The sequence below is a fragment of the Brachypodium distachyon genome, chromosome 5 (genome assembly GCF_000005505.3).
Source record: "Brachypodium distachyon strain Bd21 chromosome 5, Brachypodium_distachyon_v3.0, whole genome shotgun sequence".
NCBI classification, from domain to species: Eukaryota; Viridiplantae; Streptophyta; class Magnoliopsida; order Poales; family Poaceae; genus Brachypodium; species Brachypodium distachyon.
In genome coordinates this window covers 8,796,339-8,822,244 of record NC_016135.3, presented here as the reverse complement: position 1 = coordinate 8,822,244, position 25,906 = coordinate 8,796,339, and the positions used below count along the sequence as shown (strand labels likewise).

The 25,906-nt window shown below is 44.0% G+C and overlaps 1 protein-coding gene across 2 annotated transcripts; it reads right to left on the bottom strand.

Moving 5' to 3' along the window:
• Positions 1–767: 767 nt before the first annotated feature.
• Positions 768–18,800, bottom strand: LOC100822082 (probable UDP-N-acetylglucosamine--peptide N-acetylglucosaminyltransferase SEC). 2 transcript variants are annotated; one of them, XM_003579523.4, is made up of 28 exons: positions 18,366–18,800; positions 16,202–16,347; positions 16,026–16,124; positions 15,870–15,920; positions 12,750–12,866; positions 12,617–12,673; positions 12,419–12,538; positions 6,894–6,956; positions 6,728–6,806; positions 5,099–5,208; positions 4,965–5,018; positions 4,826–4,893; positions 4,642–4,744; positions 4,266–4,468; positions 4,056–4,152; positions 3,666–3,737; positions 3,484–3,560; positions 3,271–3,387; positions 3,113–3,197; positions 2,872–3,039; positions 2,461–2,571; positions 2,280–2,366; positions 2,076–2,203; positions 1,907–1,989; positions 1,662–1,767; positions 1,410–1,556; positions 1,206–1,326; positions 768–1,119 (listed from the first exon to the last, which is right to left on the bottom strand). In XM_003579523.4, exons 1-28 carry the CDS (start codon positions 18,532–18,534, stop codon positions 1,006–1,008), a joined length of 2,952 nt encoding a protein of 983 aa, XP_003579571.1. In that variant the 5' UTR covers positions 18,535–18,800; the 3' UTR covers positions 768–1,005. The 2 variants fall into 2 exon arrangements, with proteins under 2 accessions (XP_003579571.1, XP_010239774.1); XM_010241472.3 differs by having other exon boundaries at positions 4,826–4,875.
• Between the last annotated feature and the right edge of the window lie 7,106 nt (positions 18,801–25,906).

Sequence of the window (25,906 nt, the reverse complement as noted above, 5' to 3'; positions counted from 1 at the left end):
GTGTGCCTGTAAGCAAAGAAGTTAGGAAGTGCCGCTTCATCTGGAGTCAATCGCTAACAAATAAAAACAGAATCGGGAGTTGGAAAGGTGGGGTTGGAGGACTAGCACTTGACGGTGAAAATAGTTTTTAATTACATGGCAGGACCCGGTTTAAAGGTGAAAAAAAAACTAACATTGCAACATTCGGTGATAAGAATAGAGGAACTGTGTAGGTCCAAGTCAGTTTAGAGGCAAAATTGTCTCTACAGACTCTGGGTGGATGTCCTGAGAGCATGCGTGGGACCTTGTGTGTGTGTCAGTCAGTCAGTCACGGGCAGCACAAATGGTTTGTTGCTTGCTCACTTCGTTTACTTCTGTACGCAATTGAATAAAAAACAAATTGGCACATCATTCTTGTGAATCGCTTCTCTGACAGATGAGGACAAGACATCGTTTGGGAGCGGGAACCCTAACAGCACCAGACCCTACAGAGTTGAGCTACAGCGTCGGGAACAGACGAAAACACGGCCTTTGGAAGAATCGTACGTATTGGACTTTCAAGTTCGAACTCACAAACCATAGAAAGGTCGCCCTGCCCACAGCCTCAATGCCGTGGCAAACCTACAAAAGATCCAATCAGGCCCTCACATTTCAGCTCCTACATACCAAAGGTGGGTCGTGGTAGGGCAGGGCAGCAAGTCCTGATCCCTGTTTGTATTTGTCTTCCATGTTAGGCCATCAAAACGTACACAGATTGGACACCATCGAAGACAATTGAGGAAGTTTGATTTTAAAATACTGTTGTATAGATGCGGATAGGTTTCAACATCCTGACAAAACAGGAGTTGTGGTTAAATAGCATAGCAATCAGGAATAAACCAAGACCATAATCTTCTGCTGGCACACATATATAGATTAATCTCATGTCAAAAGTAAACCTAAAATTCAGGGCGGAGACAAAAACGAGTAACATGCTACTACGTCACAACTCTGCTTTTATCTACACAGCCGGTATTTCCATGCTCCTCATCTGTCATATGGGAACTCATTGTCGTCTTCTTTCACCTTAAACGACTCTGGATGGCGGCCAGAGCAATAAAGGTTCCACATCTTGAAGTACGCCCTGTCAAGGTTCCGAACCTGTAACAGTATGTAAGCAGTCTGCATGAAATACATCCTGGGTTAACGGAGAGGAAAATTCTTACTGTCATGCCACAATAACTTACCCATCGAGCTGTATCAAATAACGGACATGTCAAACGAGCTTGTTTAAGCTTATTGGTCAGTATTCGGAGTTCGGCAGGATTTGTTGCCAGTTCAACTGCTCTATCTTCGTACTCCTTCGTGCTGGAATACAAGAAGGGTAGATTATGTGCAATGCCGGCCCAGATAGCTTATAACTAAACCAAGTTCTGATCAATGCTTCTTACCTGCTAACAATCATCTCATCTCCAAGCCCAGTCGCTAAACAGAGGGAACCAGCTACTCTAGTTGCCATTTTCTCCAGTGCAAGTGTGATCATTGGCAAGCCAGCCCAAAGAATGTCAGTACCAGTTGTGTGTGCATTGCAAAGTGGCCTGTAATGCAGTAAGTTTACAAACACCCAGAAAACAGACCAAGTATCAGTATGAACTGATGTGCTTATCAAGCAGAGCAAATGGGATGCCTGGTTAAATGCATACGTGTCAAGAAAAAGATCTGCTAACTCGCTTCTTCGGATATGCTCGTGTTTCACGGCAACATCTGTGAATATGATCTGATCAGGGCTCACTCCTCTTGCCGCAGCATCTGCATAGAATAGCATTGATATCAAATTCAGTTGGTTTAACATCTATGTCAGCTTTTCTATTTGAATAGAACCTAAGTTCTCTGCTTTCTTCTTTTCCAGATGGAAAGTTCAGGCGAAAGAGAATTATTAGCTGCTTACGTGCTTTTACTCTCATTTCACCGGTAGCTGGAAACCTTAAGAGCCATAACACACTGTTTGGAACACGTTTCACGATATTACACCTTCAAAAGATAGACAACAAATTAACCTGAAAAACTCTGATGAATCTACTAGGCTTCAACAAACTGCATGGATAATGGACAGTTACCATGTATCAAATATTTCTGGGTCCATCTTGTAAAGCTGATTAAAGCATGCAAAGATGAACTTATCCTCAGGTAACCCATAATCTGACCTTTTATGTGGGCAAAGAGGACTAAAGACATCACGGTTTTTCTGGTATAGTAGCCATAGTCAGAAACAACATAATGATCGAGTGAGCAAATGCAGCATACTGTGAAATTAAGTGAACCTGCTTGTAGTCATTGACGAAATAGCAATGTGGGAGATGAACAAGCTTTTCAGAGTATATATGTGCATAGCGAGTCGGTGAAACAAACTGCAAGCATTGATACACAACAAGAAGTCTTAGCACACCTAAAAAGCTAAGAAACTATTGGGCATAAAAAAAGATAATTATCAAAAACTCAGACCTCATCTGTAACCAAATAGTCTATGTAAGAAGCACCGGTTGTCCCAGGGAACCCCATGTATGAGACTTGAATCGGTGCTGGTTGCAATGCGAAAATTTCATTCCTTGCACCCTGCTAAAGTTCAAACGCATGAACCAGAATAAAAAGAAGCCAAAATCAAACAAGAGATGCTTGAGCTCCCACTAAGCTGCCGAACCGTTTTTTTAAGCACACTTCATTGCATATATCAAGATATTCAAAGATACCGCACAGCTACTACTAGAATAGCAGATGCCCCAATATGAATATGCAAAAAAAAGGCAATACAAACAAATAAGACAAAAAAATCACAAATAGCATGAGGTTGTCACTGGACTGAAGAACATGCAAAGACAGATAAATGGTTATGAAAAGGAGAAGTATAAGCATTACCTTTGTGTAGCCATTAAGATTGATTAAAATTTGTATTTTGTCTTCATTTATCATCTTTGCAATCACATCAGATGTCATGGCTGACACATCAATGAAATGCTCTGCCTCAGCCTGGATACGCTGTCTCCATTCAGTGCCATCATTTTGACTCAAAGCATAGCAAAAAACCTGTCACATCAGTTAATGAGTTGTTAATAAAGAAAAACAAGGTGAAATAAGAGAAAAAGGAAAAGTGAACAACCTCAACATAGTTACCGTCATGCATTCCAAATACCGAACCCATGAGATGCGAAAGCGGATGATTACCAAAATCACTGCTAACATATCTACAAATTTTGACTATTATTCAGTTGTTGCAGGAGCCCAAAAAATACAATAGCATTGCCTTTAGGTACATACCCAACCCTGAGCCGACCATGTTTACCCTGTGCCCTAACAGGCAAAGGAGGTGGGTGGACAAATGGTGGCAACCCAAAGCGAGAAGCAATCAAGGAGCATTGGACTGCATATTTGCGGCTACCAAGCAAAAAAATGGTGTTAATAACAAAGTAGAAACGATGGTACACAATGGATATATACAAAATATAATACCAGTAAGAACCAAGAGGATACCTAATTTCCAATGCGAGCATTGGATCAATAGGATAAGCAATAGCATGAAATGGTTGCACACTTGGCAGAAGCGACATCTATTGGAAAATAACCAAAGCTTTGTGATCCTCATTATATTTTCACTTTCAACTTTATCCTATTCCTACCATACTTCCGAAAATGAATTTATCACAAAGGAGCACCTTTATCTGCCGTTTGATAATCTCTTCAACTTCGTGGAACATAGTTTCTCTGTTTTCCCAGTCACACACACTCTGCGGTGAACCACTTAGTAATTAGTCTTTTCCTGGCTAGCTGTAATTATAAGTGAATAGAACTTGGCAGTAGCTTGCTTACTGAGCACATTAAACATTCAATATCCAAAATAACATAAAAAAATCATGATGATATTTTGCATGACAAAAGAATTGTACAGCAAGGAAGTATACCAGTATGTTAGTTTCAAGAAATATACTAAATTATATCTCGTGGTTTTCAGGATAACAGGTGGATAATATATCAAGTTGTATAATACTCTGACCATGTGCTTCCATGTTTTGGTTGGAGAAAACAGTATGTGGAATGGATCTTACCTGCAGAGTATGCAGAAGGTTGCATGTAACTTCTGGAAAATCAGGACGCAAACAAAGAGCTTTTTTATAGCTAGTTATCGCTGATTCTTGATTTCCACTACAGAGGAAAGATCACATTTCACAACATTAAATTCAACTAGAAACATAAGAACACTGTAACAACTAGGTGGTAGTACCTAAACTCTAATATGCCTGATTGCTAAATAGTACCTATCTTTATAAGCTGAGGCTAAGTTGGCATGAGCTTCCGCCATAGTCGGCATGATTGTTGCAGCCTGCATGTAATCTTGAATTGCCTCGGCTACTCTACCGAACTCCTTAAATGTGTTTCCTCTATTAACTAGCGCATCAGCCGCAGTAGGATCTATACGAAGTACTTCAGTGTAACATGCAATGGCATCAGCATAGCTTCCCTGATCCACACAAAGATGAACAATATTAGAAAAGAAAAAAGGGTATACATATTGCTGCACACATTCTAACTAAACTGTTGGTGGAAAATAAAGCATGCCATCTCAAACCACAAAAATAATAAGCATAATCCTCTACAAAGTTATATAATAAAATGAAATCTTCAAGCTAGTACCTGTTGCTTGTATATGACTGCCAAATTGTTGAATGGAGATGTCAACCCAGATGTAACAGCGATCGCTGCTTTGTAGAATGAAGCAGCAGCACTTGCCATGTTCCTGCAATTTTATTTTAGTCTACATGGTAAAAGTACCTCAAAGTTGTTGGGTATCACACACAAAAAAGAACGAGAATCCTACCATTCCATGTATATGTTTCCTAGGTTAGTAAGAGCCTGCGGATGGTTTGCCTGCAATATAAGGCATGACTGTACACAAGAAGGTGAATAGATCAGACTAGAACAAAATATATAATTCACAAAAATGAAGTATGACATACTTGGAAGCAATTAATTGCCTCTTCTACTCTTCCAGCATCTTTAAGTGCATTACCCTATGAAAGAAATGTAAGCAAAGTAACCAACATAACTTTTGACCAGTCAGATATGAACAGTAAGCACTTTCAGAACTTACCATGTTATTGTGTGCTTCCACAAACCGAGGGTCACACAGTATAGCTTGACTGTAACAATGAATTGACATATCAAGCTGCCGTTGCTCATAGTAGATAGTGGCAAGATTACCTGCATGAAAATGTCCACCCGCCCTTTGCATTACGAGGTCTACTAAGGCTGTACTTTGAAGGTAAATAAAGGACCATTCTCTTGTCAGCTTGTACATATCTCATCCATGATGAACATCTAAATAATGGACTCAAGAGGCAAATGTCACTCAATTAGTATTTACACAGAGAAATTTGAAAAAAAAAGAAGACTAATGGTAGGTTTAGTCAGTATCCAACAGTAACATGCCAATTTTTGGCTGCAGACAATGAAATCTATAATTGTTTGGTAGTTGATAAATATTGAGCTTGCATGTCATTCTCCAAGCTTCTTTTGATTTGCTATTTAGAGTAGAAGTCCAAACTTGACCCTAAACTCTAAGACCGGGCAAATTACCCCCTGAACTCCTGAAACCGTCCATGAGGACCCCCTGCCTGTCTTCCCTTTGGCTTGGCTGGTTTTGGTGGCCACGCTGGCACTTTGACCAGCCTTTGACCACCAGCTGGCAAAAGGGTGGGCGCTCGCGCGCTCTCTCTCTCTCTCCCTCCCTCCCTCCCTCCCTCCCTCCCTCCCTCCCTCTCTCTCTCTCTCGTGTTTCCTCTTTCCCCACTGAACCCTATAGACGCCGCTGCAGCAGGTCTTAGATTCAGGTCAGCGGTGGCGGTTGAGCTGCAGCAGCTCTTCGATTCAGCACCGGCGGCAGCTGTTGAGCACGGCAGCGGCGGCAATTCGGCAGCAGCAGCACCTCCGCACCATCCCCATTTTCCTCTGTTCTCAGCTACTTGCCGTCGTCCATGTCTGGCCGGAGTGGATCCACGGGAGAGTGGGGAATCGATGATGTCGTAACTCAACGACCTGCACGACAGTGGCCCAAACAATTCGAGCATTGAGATTCTGGTTCTTCTCCTCCTCAAGCTGCTGCACTGCACTATTCTTATTCTTCTTCTTGTCCTCTGATTCGGTTCATTCTTTTTATCAGAAAACAGATTCCATGGCAATTTAATGGAGAAGAACCACGGGTTCAGTGGGGAAAGAACTGAGAGAGAGAGAGAGAGAGAGAAGGGGCAAAGGAGAGGAAAGAAAGGGCACGGGAGAGAAAGAGAAGAGAGCAGGGCTGGCCCATCCTTTGCCAGCGTGTAAAGGCTGGTCAAAGCGCCAGCGTGGCCACTAAAACCAGCCAAGCTGACAGGGAAACTGCCAGGGGGGGTGGTCCTCGTGGACGGTTTCAGGAGTTCAGGGTGGTATTTTGCCCGGTTTTAGAGTTTAGGGTCAAATTTAGACTTTACCAACAGTTGAGGAGGGTAAAATGGATTTACTTCTTTAGAATATAAATATGTATGTGCTATTAAGGGGCACCAACAATTGGCAGCCGATTCTCTTGATTTCTCCATGGGAAGTGGGACCAGAATTTATTGCCAATAAACTACTTCCAAGACTGGTATTTGTTTGGTTTATGATCAAGAAAGTTGGCAGTGCTGAGTTGGACACAAACCAAACCTACCATACATCCTACACACAGAGAAAAAGCAAGATACTGTACCATAAGCCATCGCATAGTCTGGCCGAGCCTGCAAAGCACGCTGATAACATGCAATTGCCTCCTCGAGCATTCCCATAGCCTGTACAAGCCAAAAAAAACTTGCTCCATAACCAATTGTTGACAACTTCCCATGCCATAAGCTACTGTCATAGTTCATAAGACTAACCTTGTACACGTTCCCTTGATTAAGATGTGCATCAGCAAAAGATGGATTAAGTTTAACAGCTTCCTGCAAGACTTTGCATAAGAAACAAAAATAGAGCAATGGTATCACTGAAATCATTGGCCATCAACCTCGTTGTCAGGAAGATTAAAGCAGACCAACAATCTATTTCATGAGAATAAAACAAGGAAGCAATATATGGAGCTACAATACAGTCAACAATTGCTATGCAGCCACCCTTTGCCGGAATTATGCAATCGCCTTTCGTTAAGGCATTCATGAACATGGAAAATTCCCCTGAAAGATCTATGTGTACTTATAAATGTACAATATCTATCGTATAAACTTCTAGTTCAAACTCTCTCTATGTTAAGAGTAACAAAATAAGAAATTTGACAAGTGATAAATCAAAAGGAAAAGAAAAACAAACCAAACGACAATGGGAACCAGTGTCAGAAGTTTATCTTTTAATTTCTTCTAATACATTTTAAACTTGGAAGTTCAAATTTTAAAGCATCAGTACTAGAACATATTACAGACTAGATTACAAAAAAATGAATTTTTCATTCACTTTCCTGTCCAAAGGAGTTGATTTCATGAATACACCGCGAAAGATCATTGCATAGCATATAACGAAGTGGAACACGGATATGGCGACAGCCTCCATATGCCTCAAGAGACAATCGGTTTATCTACTGCGTACGAAAAAATAAAAACTCTGACATGGTGAAATACATCTATGACACAACCGCACGCCACAAGTTCCCAGGGATGACACATTCAAACAATGTTAGCTGTTGCCATGAACAAGTTACATCTCTATATATCTGGTTAAATCTACACAAAGCAGACTCCATTGCTGGTCTGCTAACTTAGCACTAACCAGTCACTTCCGCTTTACTTGCACCCAGAGACTTGAAGAGCCAGGAATATGTACTGTAAGGAGGACCAGGGGATGGGTATTCAAGATGGTTAGTGCAAGAGGAAAGGAAAGGGAAGGGGCATGTGGACTCGAAACAGGCATTCCATGATTAAGGAGAAAGAAATAAAGAAAAGTAGAGAAAGGAGAACAGTGGGTATGCAAATACAACATTTTGGGCATCTTCAGTTTCTTTACTTTCACTGCTGATATATAGTTTGATATGTTTTTTGACAAGATAGCTCAATGTGCCATTACAAAAATAATAAAATATGTACACGGTACACCCATGAAAGCAAATTACACAGTGAACCTAATATAGCAATCTAATTTAACTAATCTACAGAAAGTTTGCATACTGACAGTCAAACCAAATAATCAAATTGGAAAGTTATCTGGTATCAATGGGACCATATTTCTTAAAAGCATTGTTTTCTTTATGTATGTAATATCAGCTTAGCATTTTTTTTAATAACAATTACTTGTATCCCACACCAGTGCCCCAAGATAGCGTCTCGAAAAATTATAGATTGGGTACCAAGGAAGCAACTAAAAGGTTTAAGGTTCTACAGTTGAAACTGCAATCGTGCACAACATGAGTATAACACCATGGGAAGTACACTAAACATCTTTCGTTCACCTTCACACTAAGTTCTCTTTTTCGCGAGGCACTTAATGCCTCAGTGACAATTGAGGATTTCAGAGCCTAAATATGAGCTTGCTGTCAAGAGCGGGGAACAGTTTTGTTGAACCAGAACTAACAGGGGAGAAAATCCACTGTTATGTTACTCGCAGCATCAAATAACAGTACATTATGTTAGTAGATGAGATAATCCTCTTACCACTCATGTATTAATGAAGTAATTTCTACATAACTTTTCTTTTTTATATTAATTAACTAGCTGTGCACAGCACCCCACAGAACATTTAAATCCACTAATACTCAAACTTTATTAACCAGAGTAGGTCACCACATACATTCCTTTTGTTCCCATACGTTGACCAATATATGGCATTCAGGTTGAAACGTTATTAGTACATATAGTAGTAGATATTTCCGGTTTCCACCAAAAGCTTGCATCATGTAACAGCCCGAGAGCAACCCTTTTCCTTTTAAACCCTTTTGGACTGTTTTGTAATTTATTTATCTTCATCATCTGTCATGCCCATGTCATCATAATTATTTTCGCCATGTCATTAGCATCATGTCGCATGAAATAATTATTTCGCTTGCACCAAATGTCACTTCTTTTGTGTTGACACCTGTGCTTGTCATTCGTTGTGTTCGCGAAAGCCTAAAACTATTTTTGTAGAAATCCTGTTTTGGTTTGACAAATTACTTCCGGGTTTAATTAGACCTAGCCTCTCGTCTCTTAATTTGTCATGAAAATATAAATTGGTAAAACCCGTATTTTTTGTTTGAGACTTTTGTTGGCCCAAAAGCCCAAATAAGCAAAACCCTAACCTATAAAGCTAGCCCCTTCCTTTCTTTTCTTTTCTCCCTCTTCTTTCCCTGGCCGCCGCCACCCTTCTTCCTCCCCCGATCCCCTTTCTTCCCTGGCCTTCTTCCTCCCGAAGCAAGCAGCCCTCTGGCTCCCGATCTTCTCCCATGGCTGGCGCCCCTCTTCTCTCCTCTCTCCCCGCGCGCCCTCCTCTCCCCGGCCTCGCGCGCCTCCCTTTCTCCCAGGCCCCGCGCGCGCCTCCCGCTCTCCTCGCCTGGCTGCCCCGCGTCGCCCAGCTCCTGGTCGCGCCGCCTCGTCTGCTTCCTCGCCGGCGCCTCCCCTCGCGCCCTTCTCCCTCTGCCCCGCGCCTGCAGCTCCACGAGAGCCTGCCGCCTCCCGCGCGAGCTCACCGCCGGTAGCGCCGCCCGTCGTCTGCCCGAGCTCGCCCTCCCCCACGACGCTGACCTGCCCCTACACTTCACCCCCAGCAGCGCCGCCAGGCTCCCTGCTCCGCCTCCACCTCCACCTCGCCGAGCCTGCTCCGCCTCCCCTTCCACCGAGCGCAGCCGAGCCCTCTCAGGCCCGTGCACCTCTCACCGCCTGCAACCTCCTTCCGGCCCAGCTCGCCCAAGCCCATCTCCACTTGGCCCATCTCCAGCCCGCAGGCCCAAGCCCAAGCAAGTGTCTCTTGGCTGCTGTCCTCTGGCCGTGTTTGTGTTGCTGCTCCCGCTCGCTGTTGTACTGCTCCTGCCGTTGCTCCGCGTGTGCTTCGCCGCGCTGCTGCCCAAAACCTTGCTGTGTGCCGCGAAGACCGACGAACCACGAAGATGGAGCCATGAACGAATACCTTGTAGTGAACGACTACTTCGCCCACGTGCACGACTACTTCGACGACGTCGACTACATCGACTACGGACGTGGCACGCGACGAAGGTAGAACCTTGGAGCGACCGTTTTGTGGCGTAGACCGTAGGTTGCGATTGTCGATATGCATGTGTTGTATGAGATGGCCGTGGTTGTATCGATAGTTGCAGGTAACTTGTTTCCATTAGTGTGTGCAACCCCGACCTTGTCGGTTGTTTGTGTAGTTTTTGTTAAAGCATGTTGTGCACTTGTCCATGTCATGATCATAGATGCTAAAATAACTATAACCTTGTTGTTTGTAGATATTTAATTAAATGTTCTCTTTGCATATGGAGTTGTGTGAATGCTATAGATAATGTTTCGGACTCCATTTAATTTGGTATTCGTATATCGGATTTACTTTCGGAATCCTTAATATGACATGCATCGTCCCTATATGCCACGCATCATCCTTTGTTTGCGCATATTAAATACCATGTGTATCTTGTATGCTTATACTTTCCTTTTATGTGGTGTATTTGCTTCTTCCTCACTAGTCTTCAATTCTTACGACGACGACTACACTTGTGTTCTTCTTCCAGGATTCTTGCTCAATTCCGGGCAATTGAGTACTCCAGGTAAGCAGCCATTCCTTGAACATGTTGTTTATACCCAATGCCTCTCTCTCATTCTTGCATTAAGTCACGTTCTCGGTTCTTGTCACGATGCCTCTAGGGTTGCATAACTTTAGTCAGCTCGATTCAAATGCCTGTTGTCTGGTTCCTTATCCTATTACCATGTCACATGTTTGTTTGTTGCCTTACTCTTGGTCATTAGATGTCATGCTTAGTTGCGAGTCTAGGATCTACCATTGCTACATCCACATGCTACTTTATGTTTTAATTGCAATTAATTAAACTGTGATATGATATTAAATGTAACAAGGCAACGATGGGAGGCCGTGCTCGAACGCACTGGTGATTTGTTCCATTTGCGCCAACCTAAGGACTGAGTTCTCGTTTTCGCCGATCCAAGAAACTTCGCGCTAACCGCTCGTGGGAGAAGATATGGCTTCCCTCTCGACTTAGTACTTGATCATCAGCTCTTCCAGGGGCCACATAGTTCGGGCGTTCCATTTGGCATATCGCATATACACTGGTGTTGTGTTAGAGACTTGTTGGTGACTTTGCATTCATATAGGGTTGCGGCACTAGTCTGGAGTTGTCATCTTGCGGGCCCTGAACCACTACCAGCTGTCCACGCAACTCTTGAGTCCGTACGACGCTTCGGCCGGACTCTCGTTTCGGATACTCAGTAGGGTGGTCCCCCTGGATTAGTTGTGGAACTTGGAAACGTCGTGTCGCTCAATCCAGCCAGCGCACATTTGAGTGTGAGCACGCTTGGTATTCGTGGGTTGGTCGAACGTGTACGGGTAAATTGGTGCACCCTGCAGGGATAAATTTTTCGGAAAGCCGTGTCCGCGGTTATGGACGACTTGGTTGGTCATTACTTGATCATAGAGAACTTAACCAACTTAATCTCATAAACTTGAGTAGTAATTAGCCCTAATCATGGATATGCTCAAAACTGCTTAAGTGTGAGTGTCCTTTGGATTGCTTCCTCACAGGGTGTTGAGGGGGTGATATGAGGATTGTGTTGTTTGGTGTTTAGTAAATAGGTTAATCACCTTTCACCTTAGTAGACGCTTCTCATCCTCTCACTAGACGCTATTAGAGTGTCTCTCCAGATATTGTTGCTACTGCATAACCCCACCATATTCCCTTTTTTGAGACTTGTTGCATATTTAGTTTAGTTTTCCCGTAAGTCTTGTGAGTACTTTGTACTCAGTTACTTTGCAACGTTGTTTTCTTTAGAGGTTCCAGCAGAGCATGTGAGCTGCTAGCTTCTTCGTGGAGCACGAAGTTGGATTCGATGTTTAGCCAGGAGATCCAGATCAGGGTTCTGAGACTCGTGGCGGGTTTTCCTTCCAGCTTCCAGCCTCTTCAGGCCATGTTGTATTCTTGTCCGTACTCGGGCATAGTTCGACTTCCGCTGATGTAATGATGTAATGTTGGGACATGTGTCCTCTCTTTGTAATATTTGTTATTCTGCTCCTTGTATGAGCTTTGTAATTACTCTCTTCTGTAGAGTTTTGGTAATGATATTCATGTTGCAAAACCCTGCGATGAGCACATTAATGCTTGTATGTATTGAGGTGTTTATCATAGGTTAAGAACCTGAGGCTTGAATTATGCAAAGGTTAGCAATTTGGGGCTAAATTATAATTCCGGTCCCGGGGTCTTACACATCATTGTGTCATTTACCTTGTAATACTGCATAGCCTTATTAAGGTCCCCAACCTCCATAAACAGGCCGGCGAGATTTGACCATGCAATTGCAAAGTGTGGATCTATTCGTATTGCTTCAAGGTAGCAAGTATATGCCTGCAAATGCAATCAAATGAAATCAAAAGGATCATTCAATGGTACCACTTGTTGAAGCCTAGAACGCAACTTGCTTACCTCTTCCACAAACCCCTGGGCTTTCATTAAATTTCCCAGATTACTATGTGCATCAACCTAAATCATAGAATAACAAAACGTCAGCTCACAAAATGAATTTATAGCATTACTGGAAACATGTGAATATACATACCAAACGTGGGTTCAGAATAAGCGCTTGTCTACAGCATTGTGCTGCGTCATGTAATCTCCCTTTACGTGTATATGCACTTGCAAGGTTTGACCATGCGTCACAAAAATTTGAACGTATCTGCAAGAAAATAGTTCACAATGAGACCATTACATCCACAATCTTGCATCTGCACATTTAGCTTAGAAATAGTCAAATGTTCAACTTTTATTGAAATCAAAGAGCAAGAAGCAGGAGCACATTGTGTGCGCTAGCCACATGAGGTGAACTAGAAGCCCAGTTAGCACCTCTAATGGTGTTGAAAAATTCTGCGAACCATTTGGTGATATTGACACAACATTCGTCTACCTTGCCAGAGTTACAAGTCCAAATTTGAGCGACGCACCAATAAACAGATAGGATAAATCCCAATGTGAATAGTATAGTCAGGAGCGGAGGAAGGAAAAAAGTATGAGGGCCAACAGTAAATACAATTGTTAGGGGGAGGCAAAGCATAAAAGTACATAAGTTATAGTATAAAAAAAGGGCCCCTGCTGGTCCCCCCCCCCCCACACAACAATTGCATCCGCCAGTGAGTACAGTACACCTATTCACAGCAGGACGTGTCTTTGCAGAGGCGGCTCTTTCTCTACAAAGCCAATCCGCCAGCAGAGAGGAGATCCCAACCAAAATTGACGCATCGGACAGAAGCTTCATCTTCTCCGGACACAAAGCTTGGCGCCTGGTGGCGGCTGTGATGCAGCGGCGGCAGCAAAAGTCGCCGTTGGCAGCGGCACCAGCAGCCACGAAGCAGGAGGCGGTGGCGGCGCCCGCGCGCAGGCCCGGCGCGCACTGTCACTAGCAGGCCTCCTCGTCCTCGTCCTCGTCCTGGCCTTCCACACGCCGCGCGGGACAGGTCTTCCCCTGACCTCCAGCTCCTTCAACAGGACACGCTGCCGCACCACGAGGTCGTCAGTGGCGGTGGTAGTGATTCACCGTCGGGCGGAGCGGGGGCGGATGCGGACACTGTTCGGGTCAAAGTGGAGGGTGAGAAGGAGGCAGCGCAGCACCATGGTCGTGGAGGGCGGCAGCGGGACCCCATTGACTCCGGCGGTGGCGAGGCAGTCAAGGTCCACCGGAGAAGAAGCAAATTGGGAAGAGAATGAGAGAGGAGAGAGAGGCAGTCGGGCGCGGGGTGGGCAGCATGGCATGCCACCTGGCAGTCAACGGGTCAAAACAGCCCTAAACCCAGCGAAACAGGAAGAAGGGGGGTCGGGTGCCCAGTTTCGAAAGTTCAGGGCGGTAAGATACCCGGTTTCGGAGTTCAGAGTGTTTTTTGAACTTTCCGATAAGTTCAGGGGGTAAAATGGACTTATTTCTTTTGACAAATCAATACATAACTTACCATGACTATTGGAGGTGTTAATTGAGACTCTAATACACCAGTACACCCTTAACCCCTAGGTATGCCCTCGCAAAGAGCACAGATATCCAATATTTTTTTGACTGGAGCACAGATATCCAATATTATAAATGATGAACCATGTAAAGATGGCATGCACTCAGCATGACAGAGATGGACATTTAGTATAAGAATAACTAGTGCCGTGAACGTGCATTGCTGAGGTAAACCTTAGAAATGTTAATAATAAACTCGGTAGATAATAAATATCTGTGAAATATAGCAATGAAGAAAGAATAGTAACTGTTTGTTGTATTCGCTTCGAACACATTTATCGATGCAAGTGATGTGATCACTGGTTGTTGACAAAAATGGCTGGATATATGGGGGGCACATATGTGCTTGTGACATCAAATTAAACATATCATAATCGTTATATACATATGTGCAAAAGAGAAAGAGACCAGAATATAGCCTAGAAAATAAACATATCATAATCGTTATATACATATGTGCCCATGAAACACATCAACATTTGATTTGACGTTTTGATACAATTTTCCGTTGTTCCGTAGCAACGCACGGGTCTTTTGCTAGTTTAAGTAATCTATATCTTCAATTTTGGTATGGTTTCATGCGTTTGGAGTCAGGAGAGGCCAATGAGTTAAGGAAGGTTTCAAACTTCTGACACCTTGGTGTTCAGGGCTAGGTGTTAAACTCCTCGGTTAACTTTGAAAGGGAAGTTTCAAACTACTTAGGTAGTCTAGTAGTGTGCCAGCCTTGCCTGTCCTCTTTCCGCTGGCTCTATCAGGGGATAATGGTTGCTGTTGTTCGTATAGTCAGGTGCCGATGCTGTCGATGCCATTAGGACAAGTAGATGGGCCAGAGCAGTGAAGCTGCAGGTTGTTCTTACGATGCTTGGGATCCCTCGGATCATGGTGAAGGTATATGTCGCTTGCTCGAGCCAACGACATAACTGCCTGGCGTATGAACACCCAAGGATTGGGCTTGCCTCTGGTCAGCATCACATTTTGTCACCGAGATACTCAGGGAAAGGGAAAAATTTAAACATCAACCACTGTTTCTGATTGAGAGTTTGAGACCACAACCAATCAGATTCTAGTGCTCCACCAGCCATTTCTTCCACACCCGGCACCTAGTGTTATTTGTAGCACATCAAAAGGTGTCAGGAAGAAGTGGCACACCTCGACGGAACAACACGTCATCTCATTCTTGCACAACCGTTGCCTTAAGTTGAATCGCTTCCTAAATGATGAATTGAAGGGATAAAACCTTTCTAATCAATGCAACCATCCTTTGTGCACTAACCTGCTAATTGATATATGGCCAGTAACTGTCACCTAGATTAGCCCCACATGGTTCCTTTTATATTTTGTTTCGCATCACACAAGTGCAGAGAGGTAATCATGATCAATCCAATCGCTCTAATTAAAAAGGTGATGTGGCTTATGTGGTTCATGCACTAGGTCAATTTAGAGTAAAGAGGGATGGTGATGGCCGTCATGGACATTTAGATCCAGGGAAAAAATATCATATAAATTTAATGGGAATTTGTGGAAAAATGTGGAAACAATTGGCACATGAGATCAAGTCATAGCAATATAACAGGGGCTTCGATCACAGTCAAAAACTTTAAGCAAGGTTCGTCGAGATCGAAAGATCGGAATTTGGAAAGAAGCATAAAAGACCTTAAAAATTGGGAAAATATAGCACGCACACACCTTAATAGCCGTTAAATAGTAACAAATTGCAAGATCAATGTCGCCCTTCTCCTGTATGACAAAATAACATGTATCACTCCAGGAATTTATGGGGCCATTCATAATACACATATCCATCTTTTTCTCTTAAGATTTTTTCATAACTGTTCAACATACCTTCCAGGCATTTGCCATGTTGCCATAGCACTCTGCAAATCCTGGATCAACAGCAAGGGCCTCTTCATTCTTCGAAATGCACAGATCATAATCACGAAGCTACAGATGGAACATAACTTTTAGTAATGGATTTAGAAGAAAGAACTAACATGCCAAAGCATCTAATTATTACTAACCTGAAAATAAATAGCCCCAAGGAGAAGTAGATTATCAGTGCGACGTGGATTCTTCTCGTAAACAGCCTTAGCATGCTCCAGTGCCTGCCTATATTTTCCTGTTCTATAGTTCTGGTGGGCAAGAGCTAAGTGCCCCTCCTCATCAACTAATTCATTTGAAGAACCAAGATGTGGTAATTAGTATATTTGAATAAAACCCGCAAAAAAAATATTAGAATAAAAAGTAAAATCTGGAAGATACAGGCCACATACATCCTTTGTATATGATAGTTGGAAAGGTGTATAAGCTATATCGGAAGATCAATTCCAGTGTGGGTATTCACTTAAATAGCTACACCACTTAATCCCACACGATGCAACAGGTACGCTCCAGTAGCTTCATATTACTAATAAGGTGCACCAGATTTGATAAAATGACAGGCTCAAGTTTGCTCTTGAAATGGCACACCATGTGTCACTGACAGGTGGACTCTGGGGCCACGTGTCCGTGACACATTATGGGGCATTTGAGCAGAGGGAAAACAGAAACGGGGCATTTTATCGAATCAAGACAAACATTAAACATTTCCATGAAGCGACCTTCATTACTCACAACTTCACACAATAAAATATGTATCTAGAACACAAAATTAGAAACCCCGAGGCGTGATGATCTATCAAGGAATGAGTAATCACAGCAACACGGACGATATTTGTTCACGAGGTTCACCGTTGCCAGCTACATCCTCGGGTCTCTGACTACAGGTGCTCCTCCCCATTGATACTGCTACAATACTGCACCACACTTCCCAACGCGACGTGTTCGACTCAAACACTAACCCAAACACCAACCCAACGCGAATTATAAGTCCAACTATAACCAAACACGTACACATATTGACACAAATTCCACCATGGCGAATATGCCTTCACCATCTTGAAGCAATCATGCGCAAACCTCTATGTACCTTAGACTTGAACTTTCCATGAGATATGCTGCTGGTAGTGCTACTCCCTGACTCCACCTGTAACTATATTCCCTTCTTTCTTCACTAGTCAATGCTCCCGCGAAATCAAGTACTTCTCCACTCTTGTTTTTTGCTCCCAACTTCCTAGGGTGCGTTCAACACTATCACACATCGATCACTAATCTACGTGAAAGTGGACAACTCACTTGTCAGGTGCCACTTATAAGAGTTGTACGAACAGTTAATCCTCCATTGTTGGCTACCTATCTAAAAATTTGAAGAAAACTTGATCGACTGTCCAACTGATTGTCTAAACTGTTTGCCTGGTGTGTCCGACCCCAGCCGAACTTGTCCGACTGCACAACATGCTCCAAACTCCCTGCACGTCGCCTCCATGCCTCCGCGGCAAATCTACACATTCCGCAGCTTTCCTGTGTGTGCATCACTGTCCTCGTGTGCACACCACGTACTAAATCTGACCAAACGCAGCCTAGATCTAGCAATACAAAGAATGGAAAGACTATAATACTAAACCACCATATCGATAAGACATATGATGCGCAGCACAAACCATTACTTACAAATAACATGGCAAACAAAAAATTGATGGAACTACTATGCAGAATAAAAACACGGACTACTATGAGCAAATCCTTATCCACCCAGGCCATACAAATGTTCTGATTTTAAATGAGTGAGCCCAACAGGCTGAAGCATGTGAGCCCAGACTGCATATATCCTCTCACCAGTCGCCACTCCACACATCCCGCGAATGGGCTCTCCACAGTCAGCACATCTAGCTCCCGTTTCAACACGAATACTTACAGCTAACACACCTAGGAGAGACAACCCAAAAATTATCCACGTATGCCACTGTTGCATAGACGTTTGGGACCTTTCATGGGAATCCGAACGATGACAGTAGCCCCGCAGATCGAGTAAACCATCAACAAACTCAAATTGTCCACTGAAATTTACCCAATTCCGGCAAAAACATTGTATTTCCCGATCCCAAATTGTCCACTTAATTTGTCCGCAAGCTACCCCGGACGCAGAGCATGGTTCTCCACAAACTAGAAGAAGGAAAAATACAACCTCCTGACAAATTGGCTATGACAACCTAAAAATGAACTTCCATGCCCAGAAGAATCGCTACCAAGTACCAACTGAGCAGTCCTAAAATGGAGACAGCAGGAGTGATCAGCGGAGGTGCTCACCCGCGACGAGCTGGTTGGTCCTCGCGTCCAGGAACACTGGGGCCAGCAGCAACGTCGCAGCTGGCGCTGGCCCATCGGGGGCTACCCCCGTCCCGCCGCTGATCCCGATCCAGGCGTCATCCCTGCCAGGCACCGCCAGGTGGCGCGCATCGCTCCGCAGCGAGAGCATCGCGCGGAAACCCTAGATCCCGCTGACTAGATCACCGAGCGACCGATTTCTCGCGCGGGCGCGAGAGGTTTTGGAGGGGAGAGAGAACGATGTGATGAACGACGGTGCCTCCGTTTGAGGTTATTGTTGGGGAATTGCGTTTCTGGGAGAGATTTCCGGAAGGGGTGGGGAATTTTCTCTTTCACCCCTTTCCGTCGCGGGAAAAGCCAGCCGCCGCCAGGACAGGTGTGTGCGTGTCTCACTGTCTCGGTGCAAACCGTTATGTTCGTCCTGCGGCAGAAAAGGCGAGGTAAACCAAATAAAGTGCGCAAAGCGTCTTCTCACCTCGTTTGGATGCATGCATATTCAGGCTGTTTGGCTGTCCGACGTATTCGAACCAGGCATTCGGCCTCGATATCGACCACTGGGTCTGCTAGTACAGAATAGCGATGGCCCAATTGGGAGGGTTAAGCCACTAGTTTTAGGAACCGGACCGGACCGCTAGTTGAAAAACCGGAACCAGCGGCCTCTGCAGTCTATTAAGCGCACTAGTCCGGACAGCCCACCGGATCGGGAAAAACCGGGTGAACCAGATGGTTTTGTCGAAAACCGGTGAACTGAACGATTTCCGTCGAACCGCCCTTGCTGTGTGAGATGCCCCGAGCGCATCTGCAACCCCGAGCAGTGCTGGCCTCGCCTGTTGCCGCCGTCGCGCACTCCAGGTAGCGGCTCTCCTCGTCGCTCCCGAAGAAGAAGCAGCAGCCGCGCCTCCCCTCCCATCTCCTTGGAGCGGTGCCTCCCCTACCATCTCCCCAAGAAGAAGTAGCAGATCTGATTTGGAGCAAGGTTGGAACTGTGATGTTGCTTTGTACTGTATGTTGGGGATTCTGATTTTGTTCGCCACTTGCACAGATCTGTAATATGAGTTATAGATGCAGCAGGCATTTGGTTGTTTCCTACCTGATTTCAGCTGCTTATTTTGTTAACCCGTTGACTTGCTTCATTTTGTTTATCCATGTAACTGGATTTGGATTATGGCTTTGGGGATGTCTTGTCTTGTTTATCTATGTAACTGAAAATTATATCTCGGACTATCTAACATGCGACGAAGATTATGTTTAGAATTAGGTTGGCGTCATTTAATCTTAATATTAATTTCATCATTTTGGTCATCCAACCTCAATATCAAGTTTGGATTCCAAATGCCTTACCGTCCAAACAAAAATATTGGCATTCAACGTCAATATCAATATAATGTGATATGGCATTGAAACCAATGTAATGTCAAGTCTCTCAATGTCTACATCCAGACGGAGCTAAATTGATTTCTACTAAAAGTTACCGAAGATATGATTTCTAAAGATTTTATATGATTTTAAAAAAATTCAGAGAATCTCTTATTTTCTTTCTCTTTTGTCTTAAAACTAAAACTATGAAACCAACTACTACTCATTGGAATTCAAATTCGGTTGCCCAACTATCCTCAACCAGCAATATCCTATGACGTTTAAAGCAATATCACATGCCGTCTGGTGATCCTGTGACGCCATCGTCTGGCCTCCCCATGCCTCATGGAGCTCTGGATCAGCAAGCCGCACCCCTTGGCACTACCCCGTGGTCGTTCCCGACCAAAATAGAGTCTAGCGACAGCAGAATTCCGCTATTTGCCGCCAACCGTCTCCATTCAGCCTTCTCGGCCACCACGCTGCCGCCACCTCGTCACACCATCATGTCATCCACTACCCCCCTGTGACCTCTACTACTGAGTATTGCATCAGCCGACATGGCGAGTTGCCGAGTTCAGCCCGGGCGTCGATGAGCAAAAGGGACTCCCCCCACGTTGACTTTAAATTAAAAAATCTATGAATTTGAAATGTTATGAAATTGTGTGTGATACTATCGTGATTTTTTTTTCAATTCAAGTGATGAAATGTTGTCATAATTTAAGGAGTTTATGTGCATAATAGGGAGATATAGGAGGCACTACTACAAAATCACTTATTTCTGATGCGTCGGAAACCCTCTATGCTGCTCTAATCAAGTGTCAGAGATAACTCCAAAACTTCTGACACTTAGAGACGCGTCAGAAATAGGTAATATGTCCTGACGCTTCTTCCGCGGCACGTGTCAGGACAACGCCTCCGACCACGTCCCCGAGCTCGCCGTGCCGCGCCGCGCCGTCCCTGTTGGGTTCGTTGCATAGGAAACAAAAATTTTCCTACGAGAAGTGCGGAAGAAACCCAAGAATATATATACTAGATGTATGTAACGAGAGGGATCATGAACACCATACCCTCGTAGACCGCTAAGCGTTACGATCACGAGATCGTTGTTGGTGTAGTGGAACTTTCAATGAGATCAATCTCAGTGCCGAACGGACAGCACCTCCTTGGTATCCACACGTTCAGCTTCACGTTATCTCCTCCTTCCTCGATCCAGCAAGCGAGAGGGAGAGGTAGACGAGATCCCGGCAGCACGACGGCGTGGTGACTATGGTGAATATTCTCACGGGCAGGGCTACGCCGTGCGCGTGAGAAGAGGAGGAGAGGAGGGCTCAGGGGAGAGAGATCCAACTGAAAGCTTGGGGGTGTCTCTCTCCCTTGCCCCCCCTTCTATTTATATAGGGGTAGAGGAGGCGTGGCCGGCCAGGACTATCCCGCGGCCAGGACTCTCCGGCGGCCAGGACTCTCATGCGGCCAGGACTCTCCCGCGGCCAGGACTCTCATGCGGCCAGGACTCTCCCGCGGCCAGGACTCTCCTCCTGGCCGCATGGGCCCTGTGGGCTAGCCCCTCGGCCCATTAAGGCCAGGGTGCTCCCTCACAGGCCCATTTAGCCCAGGGATAGGTGGGCCTCAAGGTGGAACCCTCCGGATCCCTCCGGAACCTTCTAGAAGCTTCCCGGTCAAAACCGGGAAATATTCCAAACTTTCCAGAACCCTGAAAACAACTTTCCATATATAAATCTTTATCTCCGGAACATTTCGGAGCTCCTCGTTGCGTCTAGGATCCCATCCAAGACTCCGAATCATAATTCGATATCATCATCATTTATCTCATCTAACCCAAGCAACATGAAACGTTAAGTGTGTGACCCTACGGGTTCGAGAACATGTGGACATGATCAAATATCAATAACCAATAGCGGGACCTGGATGTCCATAATAGTTCCCACATATTCCACGAAGATCTCATCGGTTGAACCACTATGTCGAGGATTCAATTAATCCAGTATCCAATTCTCTTTGTCTCGCGATATATTACTTGCCCGAGATTTGATCGTCGGTATCGCCATACCTAGTTTAATCTCGTTACCGGCAAGTTCTCTTTACTCGTTCCGTAATATAATACCCCCGCAACTAAACACATTAGTCACATGCTTGCAAGCTCATTAGGATGTTATATTACCGAGAGGGCCCAGAGATATCTCTCCGTCACAAGGAGTGACAAATCCCAGTCTTGATCCATACAACCCAACAAGCACCTTCTGGGATACTTGAAAAACACCTTTATGATCACCCAGTTACGAGATGACGGTTGATGCCCACAAAGTATTCTTCCGGTACTAGGGAGTGGCATGATCTCATGGTCTAAAGAAATAATACTTGACATAATAAAACATAAGCAACTTAAACTTAAGTGACACGATCAAAAGCTATGTTTAGATTTGGGTCTGTCCATCACATCATTCTCCTAATGATATGACCTCGTTATTAAATGACAACACATGTCTATGGTTAGGAAACCTTAACCATCTTTAATCAACGAGCTAATCTAGTAGAGGCGTATTAGGGACACGGTATTTGTTTATTTATCCACACATGTATTTGAGTTTCCAATCAATACAATTATAGCATGGGCAATAAACATTTATCAAGAACAATGAAATATGATAATAACAAATTTATTATTGCCTCTAGGGCATATTTCCAACAGTCTCCCACTTGCACTAGAGTCAATAATCTAGTTTACATTGTAATAAATCTAACACCCATGGAGTCTTGGTGTTGATCATGTTTTGCTCGTGGAAGAGGTTTAGTCAACGGGTCTGTGACATTCAGATCCGTATGTACTTTGCAAATCTTTATGTCACCATCCTTGACATATTCACGAATAGTGTGAAACCGGCGTTTAATATGCTTGGAATTCTTGTGAGACCTCGGCTCCTTGGCGTTGGCTATGGCACCAGTGTTGTCACAATAGATGTCCATGGGATCCAACGCACTCGGAACCACACCAAGTTCAGATATGAACTCCTTCATCCAAACTCCTTCCTGTGCCGCTTCTGAAGCAGCCACATATTTCGCTTCAGTTGTTGATGCTGCCACAACGCTCTGCTTGGAACTCTTCCAGCTAACTGCACCACCATTCAAAATAAATACGTATCCAGATTGAGACTTAGAGTCATCCGGATCAGTGTCAAAACTAGCATCGACGTAACCCTTTACGACGAGCTGTTCGTCACCTCCATAAACGAGAAACATTTCTTTAGTCCTTTTTAGGTACTTAAGGATATTCTTAACTGCTGTCCAGTGTTCCACTCCTGGATCACTTTGGTACCTGCTAGTCAAACTAACAGCATGACACACGTCTGGTCTAGTACACAGCATGGCATACATAATAGAGCCTATGGCTGAGGCATAGGGGATACTATTCATCTTTTCTCTATCTTCTGCCGAAGCTGGACACTGAGTCTTACTCAATGTCTTACCTTGCAACATGGGCAAGAACCCTTTCTTTGCTTGATCCATTTTGAACCTTTTCAAAACTTTGTCAAGGTATGTACTTTGTGTAAGTCCTATCAGGCGTCTTGATCTATCTTTATAAATCTTGATGCCTAATATGTAAGCTGCTTCACCAAGGTCTTTCATTGAAAAACTTTTATTCAAATAGCCTTTAACACTTTTAAGAAGTTCTATATCATTCCCAATCAGCAATATGTCATCCACATACAGTATTAGAAATGCTACAGAGCTCCCACTCACTTTCTTGTAAATACAAGCTTCTCCGTGAGTTTGGACAAATCCAAACCCTTTGATCACCTTATCAAAACGGAGATTCCAACTCCGAGATGCTTGCTTCAGCCCATAAATGGAACGCTGAAGTTTGCATACCTTATTAGCATCCTTAGGATCGACAAAACCTTTGGGCTGAACCATGTATAACTCTTCCTCAATGTGACCATTAAGGAACGCGGTTTTGACATCCATCTGCCAAATTTCGTAATCGAAAAATGCAGCAATTGCTAACATAATCCGAACAGACTTTAGCATCGCTACGGGTGAGAAAGTCTCATCGTAGTCAATTCCTTGAATTTGTTGAAAACCTTTTGCGACAAGTCGAGCTTTATAGACGGTAACATTTCCATCAGCATCTGTTTTCTTCTTGAAAATCCATTTGTTCTCAACGGCCTTTCGGTCATTCGGTAAGTCTACCAAAGTCCATACTTGGTTTTCATACATGGATCCCATTTCGGATTTCATGGCTTCTAACCATTTTTCGGAGTCTGGGCTCATCATCGCTTCCTCATAATTCGCAGGTTCATCGTTGTCCAACAACATGACATTCATGACACGAACATTGTACCACTCAGGAGTATTACGTGTTCTCGTCGACCTGCGAAGTTCAGTAGTTGTCTCATTCAAAACTTCATGATCATTATCATTAGCTTCCTCTCTAGCTGATGCAGGATGCACGGGAACAGTTTCTGGTGCTGCGCTACACTCAAATTCGAGAGAAGGTTCAATAACCTCATCGAGCTCTACCTTCCTCCCACTCACTTCTTTCGAGAGAAACTCCTTCTCTAGAAAGGACCCGTTCTTAGCGACAAACACTTTTCCTTCGGATCTGTGATAGAAGGTGTACCCAATTGTTTCTTTAGGGTATCCTATGAAGACGCATTTTTCCGACTTGGGTTCGAGCTTATCAGGTTGTAGCCTTTTTACATAAGCTTCGCATCCCCAAACTTTAAGAAAGGACAGCTTAGGTTTCTTGCCAAACCATAATTCATACGGTGTCGTTTCAACGGATTTAGATGAATCCTCCACCAATAGCCATCGTGATTAGTATTTCTTAGCCATGCTATGTTAGTAAACGTGGGAGGGAATCTCAATCACTGTGAAATGATGATGTGGAGTGATTTTGGAAACTTGGCAAAAACAACCCTAATGAACCATCCTGGGTGGACTGCTTTGAGAATTTGAGATGTTATGCGACGTCAGGTCCATTTCTATGGGTCCCTCTGAGTCGAGTCTCCGTGGATTCAGAGATGGATCGTCCATGGACGTCTCTTCCGTGGATTCGGGGAGCGCTTGCATCGCAAATGTGGAATGCCACCTGGGGTATCAGAGACTGGACTACTTTCCTGTTTAGTAGCTTCCAGTACAACCACAAGCTAAATGGGCTCTGGCTGGATGGAGTAAGAAATGTGAACCCAGATCCGAGGGATTGTACTGAGGTAGTTGTGTAGGTGGGAGCGCGGGTCCCTCAGGTGGTCTGGGCAAACATGTTCTGAAAATTCTTGAAGTCGATGCCGTTGCTACTCCCCCAGGAGGACAGCAAGGGATTAACACGTCGATTTCTTGTGGGGAATGTGTACAACCTCTCGAGAGTGTCAAATTAAGTACTTAGCCGTGTCCCCGGTTATGGACAATCATGAGCAACTAGATATTGGGCTGTAAGGAAAGTCTCACTCATTCCAACTTCTTAAATAAAATGAATGGTTTGAACAGGATAGGGGCACTTGATGTTTCTACTCAATGTGCTCTAGGTTAATAAGAGCATGGGTGTTTCTACCCCGTGTCCATTAGTTAACAATACTGTAACATTCAATCGTAGTAAGATAAACTATGTTTTGCTACCACGCCATAAAGCCTGAACCCCACTATACCTCAATTGCATATACTCGGTAGGATCTGTTATCACTTCCAGGTGAACTTGCCAATACATTCAAATGTATTGACCACGTAGTGGCTGCAATTAATAATGCAGGTGAATCAGACGAAGAGTGAGGTTCGTCGATGTTATTTGGGTCATGTGCTTACATTCTAACATGCTCTCTCCTCTAGGAGTAGATGAGGCCCATTTGTTCTACCTTTTCGCTGCAGCTTTATGATACAATGTTATCATGGTTTTGAAACAATATTTGTTTATGCTGGCCTAAGAGGTCATGCAAGTTTGTAAGTACAATTTAAGTTCTGGATGACACGATGTAATAAAGTACTGTTGACATTTGTATCTTGGTATTACATCTTGAACTGTGTGTGCTAGTGAGTCGATCTACGGACTAGCACAATTAAGCACAGAGATCGAACCCTACTAAGGGGGCGGTCGCTTCAATTTTTGCTAACTCTTTTGGGCCTAAAGACGTGTCAGAAGTTATTATCTTTGACACTTC